Source organism: Rhagoletis zephyria, unplaced genomic scaffold (genome assembly GCF_001687245.7).
Source record: "Rhagoletis zephyria isolate East Lansing unplaced genomic scaffold, Rhagoletis_zephyria_1.1 Rzeph_scaffold_15519, whole genome shotgun sequence".
NCBI lineage: Eukaryota > Metazoa > Arthropoda > Insecta > Diptera > Tephritidae > Rhagoletis > Rhagoletis zephyria.
In genome coordinates, this window is record NW_016172586.1 from 1 (window position 1) to 7290 (window position 7290).

The 7290-nt window shown below is 36.5% G+C and overlaps 1 protein-coding gene across 1 annotated transcript; it reads right to left on the minus strand.

The window, feature by feature from the left end:
- Nucleotides 1–3083: 3083 nt before the first annotated feature.
- On the minus strand, nucleotides 3084–5436 carry LOC108379072 (facilitated trehalose transporter Tret1-like). The gene is made up of 6 exons (XM_017635390.1): nucleotides 5249–5436; nucleotides 5047–5182; nucleotides 4679–4873; nucleotides 4446–4594; nucleotides 4211–4370; nucleotides 3084–4147 (listed from the first exon to the last, which is right to left on the minus strand). The coding sequence occupies exons 1-6, from the start codon at nucleotides 5369–5371 to the stop codon at nucleotides 3249–3251; spliced, it is 1662 nt and encodes a 553-aa protein (XP_017490879.1). The 5' UTR covers nucleotides 5372–5436; the 3' UTR covers nucleotides 3084–3248.
- Nucleotides 5437–7290: the final 1854 nt, after the last annotated feature.

Consider the following 7290-nt stretch of genomic DNA (forward strand, 5'->3'; position numbering starts at 1 on the left):
AAAATCAGCTGATCTAGTAACACCACCTTATATAAATTCGCCTTGGCATTAATGTAAAGTTAAGTCTCGTAAAAAAAAACTGTCAAACTTGTTTTCCCAAAATTTTTGTTTTTACACATTCATGTTTCTGGCATACGGGCTTCGATATATTCGTAAAGAATACTGTTAAAAAATATTCCACGCCAATATTTTATTTTTATATATTTTTATATTTTTTTTGATTGAGCTTGAGACCATTATTAATGAAAATTTTTTTGGGAAAATAACAACAACATTTAAATACAATTTCGCGATGGGATCTTGTTCTTTATGAGAAACTGATGATAAGACGTACGAAAGATTGCAAAATTGTTTAGTAAACGAAATTGCCGGATTTCGCCGTGCATCTGATAAATAAATAGAGCGTAAGGAGAGAGACGAGCAACAGCAAAAAGCAGTGCATAGCAAATTTTATAATAATACATACGCAGAATGCGGTGAATTTGTACGAGTTTGCGCATTGCTATCACTAGGTACACTTTACATCTGAAGAGAAAGAAAAGCAGAGCTACGCTATGAGAAAGTCTCAGTACGGCGAACTCCGTAGACAACGAAAATTGAGTGTTTAAAGTGCAACGAATAGAATAAATCGCGCAAATGGAAGAAAATGAATCATTTTATAATACCAAAAGGAAAATAAAGAGAATGAAGAGAAGACATTTTATTGATAAGAGAACACTTTTAACTTCTGGGAGATTTCGCCGCATTTGGAGCACGGTTACTATGGATACGAGACAATAATTTGTATATATGAAAAAAAAGAAAATAACAAACGCGCTGGATTTAAGTATATGTACCTGAGAGTAAAAAATCGGTTGAACGAGAAAGAATTCTTCTCTTATTTTGAATACAAGAAGTGAATTGAATTAGATATAAACAAACGTTGCAGGGTAAGTTAGTTTAGACTGAATCGGTCTACGGGCATTAAAAGACACATAAAAAGACCAACTTAAAAAAAAAAACTAATTGTACGTAGTTATGACGCACACATATTTAAGAGGCTGCAAATAGACAACGTAAACATAAGCTCTAAAGTAGAAGTTACAAAGCAATAAATTGAGTGCTTACACAAAAAAAAAAAAAATTAGCAAAGACATCTACTAACTAAATAATAAACTGGTTGCACAAAAAAAACTAAAGATATACTTCACAGCCACCGTCACCATTTGTCTCTACTTGACAGCAGCTCATCATTTGTCTGACATAGTGGCTTATTACGTTTGTCGTATGATTGAAATATCATTTGTCGTTCTTCTGATGATAAGTGGTGCTGGAAAAACCAAGTCTCAAGTAGCTACATACATAAATATGCATTGACATTAATCGTAGCAGGAGATGTATAAGTAGTAGACGCAGCAGCATAGAAGCTGACGGTAACTGCAACTACCATCCATGGCGTATACGTAACAATGATAAATTATCTTCAACATTCGCATGGCACCCGAAGTCGTCAAGTGGCTGTGTGTGGTTATATTCAGGCTGGCAGCCGTATGATGGTGCCGGCAGGAGTGCGTGAGACTGTGAAAGCCACGCGTCAGTGTCTCAGACAAGGTCGAGAAAGTGTCGCTAGCGAGAAGTGTTTGCATTGTGGCGCCATATGTCATCAACCGAAGCCGTAGCAAGAAAATGTTTATGACGTTTTGATTTGATGCTTTTGTCGTGCGTGGAATCTTTTTGCTCTCTCTGTGCTGCTGTATATTAATATGTATCCACGTGCATATTTATGTGATGTTTGATAAATACAACTTAAAGAAAACTTAAATATTTTATTGATTTTTTCTTTTCCGGTGAACTAACAAAAATAAATTAAATGATGTTTGCATGAATGTGGTGATTGGACTTATCTAATTGGCAAAATAAATTTTATATGCTCTTTAGAAAAAATAAAAATAAATAAAATTATAGCAGTTAATTGAATAATAAAAAATCAAAAAAAGTCAACACTTGAAGGTAAAAAATGGACAAACATTTTTGGTAAATTTAGAATTAAACACAATTTCTTGGACGTTAAAAAACTGGCCATCGATTTTTGGTCATTTGGTAGAGATACCGCATAATGATTTTTCTAGCATTAATTTTTATTTTTATTAACTTTAAATTTTTTCGTTATTATTTTGAATGTATTATATTAACCGTTTTGTCCTATTGCCTAGATCCTTAAACCGGCGAGACGGTTTTTAACTGCATAAAAACTCAACTCGAAGTAAGGGCCTTATTGTTTCGCACTGGTGATCAATGAACAAACTCCAACAGCTTTGATTTAGCCCTTGGCCATTTATCAGCTGTCTACTCATTTAACACAGTTTCAAACCAACTGTTACCATATTCCAGAACCACATTCATTTCGTTTCGTACTGCACGGGAAATAACATGAAAAGATATGCGCTCAGCAAATGCCTATAGATGTCACTGAACTTTAGCACTCAGTTTCGCTTTTGTTTGAAATTTCTTAACGACTACTGTCAGCTCCTTACCACCGCTCAGCTGGCTCAGCAGCTATGCTGTTTTTTAAACGCGCTATTGCTATTCGTACCTCGCCATAGTCAGGTGGTGGAACATCGACTCCGTCATCATTGGCTAGGGGCTCGGGTTCGTCTTATCCATAGCTTTCAGTGCTTCTACCATTCAGAAGGGTGGAAAAGTGTTCCCTCCACAATTTAAGTACATTCTGGACATCATTCACTAGGTCACCATTGTTGTTCTTACAAGATTTCACCCTGGTCTTAAAACCTTCCGTTAGTCGCCTAACCCTCTGATAAAATTTTCGGGCGGTTTTCCTGTCGGCCAGAATTTCAAGCTTTTCGCACTTACGTATTTACGCTTTCCATTTCTTATTGTGGCAAATACGCCTCGCTTCTCTCTTTAGCCTCCTATAACGGTCCCACATGGCTCGCGATGACAGCGATCCAAATGCCGTATTCCATCTACATCCGTATAGCCGTTTCAGAGTGAAGAGAGTTTTCGCACGGCGGTTATTAAGGATAACATAAAAATTAAAATCTTAATTTTTGTTTTAATTTTTTTTTATTAACAGTAGAGTAAATTTGCTGAAAGACCCTCCGTTGGACCTACTCATTACATATTCTAGTTGCAAGCTTTAAAAAGCATCACAGGTATGTTTTTAATTTACTTTAAGTACACTTATTTCTACAAAAAGATTTTCATGTTATGCACCATTTAACCATACATCTTTAGAAAATACTACTATACTATTTTGCACTTATTAACTCATTTTCATTGGCCTCACAATCCTCATGCACTTTACTCAAACGCATGATCACTTCGTCCAATTCGAATTGCGAACTATAGACACCCTGCGCTACTTCCATAACAATTTGCGATTGTCGGCGTGCCACTTGCGCATTTGTCACGCGCCGTCCGGTGCGGAAATAGTTCTCAATCTCTAACAATGTGCGACCTTTCGTCTCTGGTACGACGAAAATAATGAATACCAAACCCAAGAGGGAGATAAACCCGAAGCCGAAAAAGCTATTTGGTGTGCCGATCAACGATTCTATGGTGGGATATAATTTCACCACGCTGAAGGAAAATGTTAGCCCCACGAACAACGTTACGCCATTCGCACTGCCGCGCACACGTTGCGGAAATACCTCGGAGATCATGAGGAAAGGCAACGTCAGCAGTCCCAGCGTAGAGAAGATAATGTGCAGTACAATGCAAATGACGGGCAGTAGCGCAAAAGACTCGCCGATAACCGGCCACCAGCCATTGGCCGCCAACAAAAACATGCAGACAGTCATGCCCGCAGCAGAAAGCATGCCTGCCGGTCGTCGACCCCAACGCTCGAAGATTGCGCTCATGAAGAAGGTGGTGACGATACGTGCAATGCCGACGAAGACAGCTACCAACATTGGATCCGCAGATACGCCAGCGCTTGTAGCGATTTGCGCAGCAAATACTATAATAATAACAATGCCAGAGAATTGCTGAAAGAAGAAGAAGCCAATCATCATGATGAGCGGCTTGTAGACTTCACGCGCGCGTATGACTTGCAAGAGTGATTCATTCGCAGCGTCTGCGCGGCTCTGTTCGGATGTCTTTTTGATAAGCGCCAATTCCTTCTCAAACTCATCGTAAGTAGTGTTGTCTGGGGAAGAGCAAATGCGAATGTATGAGAAGCAAAAATGCGAAAAGTTTTCGTGATAGTTACCATTTTCGGAGAGACCACGGAAATACTTGAGTGATTTTCGCGCTTTTTCCGCATAGCCTTTTTGCAACAACCAGCTGGGTGATTCGGGCATGGGTAGAATACAGCAAAATGCAACACATTGGTAAATCGCTGAGATGATACAGACCATTTGAAATTGATTCTGTGAGTGGAGTTAGCAGGGTGAAGATTTAAATAAGTATAGGAAGAACATTTGGCAACATTTTCCACTACTCACCCGTATTATTAAACCCAGTACATACATCGTTAATATGCCGGTAGCTATGGCAATTGATGTACCCAAAATCAGGCGTCCACGTATGCGCGGCAAACTGATTTCCGCCGAGTATGAGCCAATGGGCGATAAAACTGCGCCCATCATAAGACCTGCCAATAAAGTTGAGTTTAAAACCAATTTAAAATATTTTTATTTGCTTTCCACATTAAAGTAGTGTGTACATATGTAGATACCTGATATGAAACGACCAAGCAACAGCTGCAGGAAAATGGCATGTCTGGCACTTTGGTAGGGTGCAGTAACCAGCAATACCCAGCCTATAAGACCAACAACATTTGTTAATAGCATTGTGTTTTTGCGGCCAAACCGGTCCATGAGATAGCCGACAATCAATCCGCCAATGGGACAGGCCATGCTGTTGATAGATGCTGAAAGGAGAAACAGGAGGCATTTGAACGATTTTCATTTAAATCATAATTTTTTCAAAACTTTTAAAAGAACAAAAAGATAATTATGAAAAATAACGCTTACAGTCGGGTTTTCCTAAACTTGGTGATTAATAAAAGAGTTCTTTTAATGAACAATTTTTCAAATAACTTACCAAACCAACTAATTTCTTCAGTATTAAGTTGATAAATATCATCTGGACTGGTGAGTTGTGGTAGAGAAACAGATGGCAGTGACACCGACATGCCTGAAGACACCACACAGGCATTTCCAAGCAATACCATCAATTCCTATAGAATATAAAGAAATTAAATTTTAGTGTACAAACAAACTTTCGCTCATAATTTGCAATTTACCTGTCGTCTTACGGCTTTCTTGCGTTCTCCAAGCGGTTTGGCTGGCTTCTTCTTCAGTGCTTTTGTGATGAGCGGCGAAAGCGCTATGTTGCTGCTTTGTATCTTTGATAATTCTGGATTCATTTTTATGCTAGTTTTTTACTACTTAATAAAGCTATTAGTTTGTGCGACCATACGCTTTGCGTGTTGTTTCTAGAAAAGTAGAAAAAAAAAAAATATCAAATTAATGCATACTTTTGAAATTGAGGTATTAAAAATGTCAGCCAAAAAGTAGTTAATCATAGTGTTGAGTTTAAAGAAATAAATGGTTGTATTTATTGTACCGCGATATAACTCGCTCTAGAACTTCCAAAGAACGTAGATAACCAGAAGGGACAACTCATTATAATTGTGGCGAAAGAGCGCAACAGGAGTGTGCCTTCTCTTTTCATCCAATCAAAAAACGCTTACTAATATGACGAAATATTCAAAATTTTAATTTTGTGGGTAAGCGAAATCAAAGTTTGATCAATTCATACAGTGACATACAAAAAGATAGATGGAAGGACACCTATCCTCGCCATATTTGGAAAGTTTGGTTACCTGTTGGACTGACCTGTTCTATTTATCAAGCTTATTAATTGCATAATGAAATATACAAAAATGTAAATTTTGAGTTACATCTCTATATTATTAAACGTCCGATATCTATGTATATTGATTTTATTCGATTTCTTCAATTATGATGCGACGGTTTTCCAGGGTAGCGAACGATTAATATTAACTATTTTCTTTTACCTTAAGTTAGGTAGCAAATCATATGTATGTATGTACATTAGGGTGGTCTAAAAATGCATGTGAAAAAGTAAAGTCGAAATTTGAATGCTCTCACCCCCTAGGTTTGTTCTATACCGACAAAGTATACCCCTATTTTTTTTTTTGAAATCAAAAAATATTTAGAGGTCGCTCAAATCGCCCAGAGTCTTTCACATATTTTATATGGGGAAAAACCACTTTTCTTAGAAATGATATGGAATTTTTAAAAATGTATATTTTTCTATCGGAAAACTCTGTTTATTTGCAGAAGATTCCCAGTAATAATACCTAGTTTCTTATTTAACCATTTTTTCATCGCAACTATAATTTATAGGCCCGCCAAAACCCACAAAAACCCCGAAAAATGCAAAAGGGGGACCAATAACAAATTGTTAGTATTAAAAAATGGTTAAATAAATAATTGGGGATTATTATTAAAAGTCTCCTGAAGAGCGTGAACCGAATCAAAAAAGCTTTTCCACATACTTATAGACAAGAGTCTACGCTTTATTTTAAAAGAATAATTTACTATATTTTTGTACTAATTTATTAATAATTTCGGTTTGAAATATGGTATTTTTTGCAAATTTCCGAACCGAGCTTTAAAACACAAAAAATATTCACGAAATATCTCAGCAAAATATGTTCAGCCCCTCTTCTTCGGCAATGCTGAAAGGAGAACTCTACTTAGTGAGGGTTATGTAAGTACCAGAGAAGAGAGCCAGGGTTTTCCGATCGAAAAATATTGATTTTCAAGAATTCTATACCATTTCTACGAAAAACTTTGAGGCCTTTGAGCGACCTCTAAATATTTTTTGATTTCAAAATATAAAATAGGGGTATACTTTTTTCGATATAGAACAATCCTAAATAGGGGTTGAGAGCATTAAAATTCCAACTCTACTATTTTTGACCACACTAATGTACATACATGTAGCTTAAAAATGCAGGATAAGTATAAATTTAGGTAGCTACATATTCAAATTTAAGTGTGTAAAGGTAAGTATGTAGTTAAATTTTAGTAAACGTTTTGAGGTAAGTATTTTTAGGAAAATATGGTAAGGTATTTTAAAATAGTATTCTAATTAGAAAATATTAATTGTGAGTTAGAATTATATTATGTTGGGCAGGACCGTAGAGAGGAATTTTGTAAGTCTGGCTCTAACTGAGTGTGAAAAAGCCTCTGTGAAGTGCAGAACATAAGCGTATGCAAACGAAAAATCGGCAACAAAATATAGGTTTTATTT

Excerpts from the sequence above, each read along its gene's own strand:
- LOC108379072 (XM_017635390.1), bottom strand. The coding sequence starts at position 5,371 with ATGAATCCAGAATTATCAAAGATACAAAGCAGCAACATAGCGCTTTCG. Across the intron at positions 5,183-5,248 it reads AGAAAGCCGTAAGACGACAG|GAATTGATGGTATTGCTTGG; the intron begins GTAAATTGCAAA and ends TATATTCTATAG. Across the intron at positions 4,371-4,445 it reads TACTGGGTTTAATAATACGG|AATCAATTTCAAATGGTCTG; the intron begins GTGAGTAGTGGA and ends CTCCACTCACAG.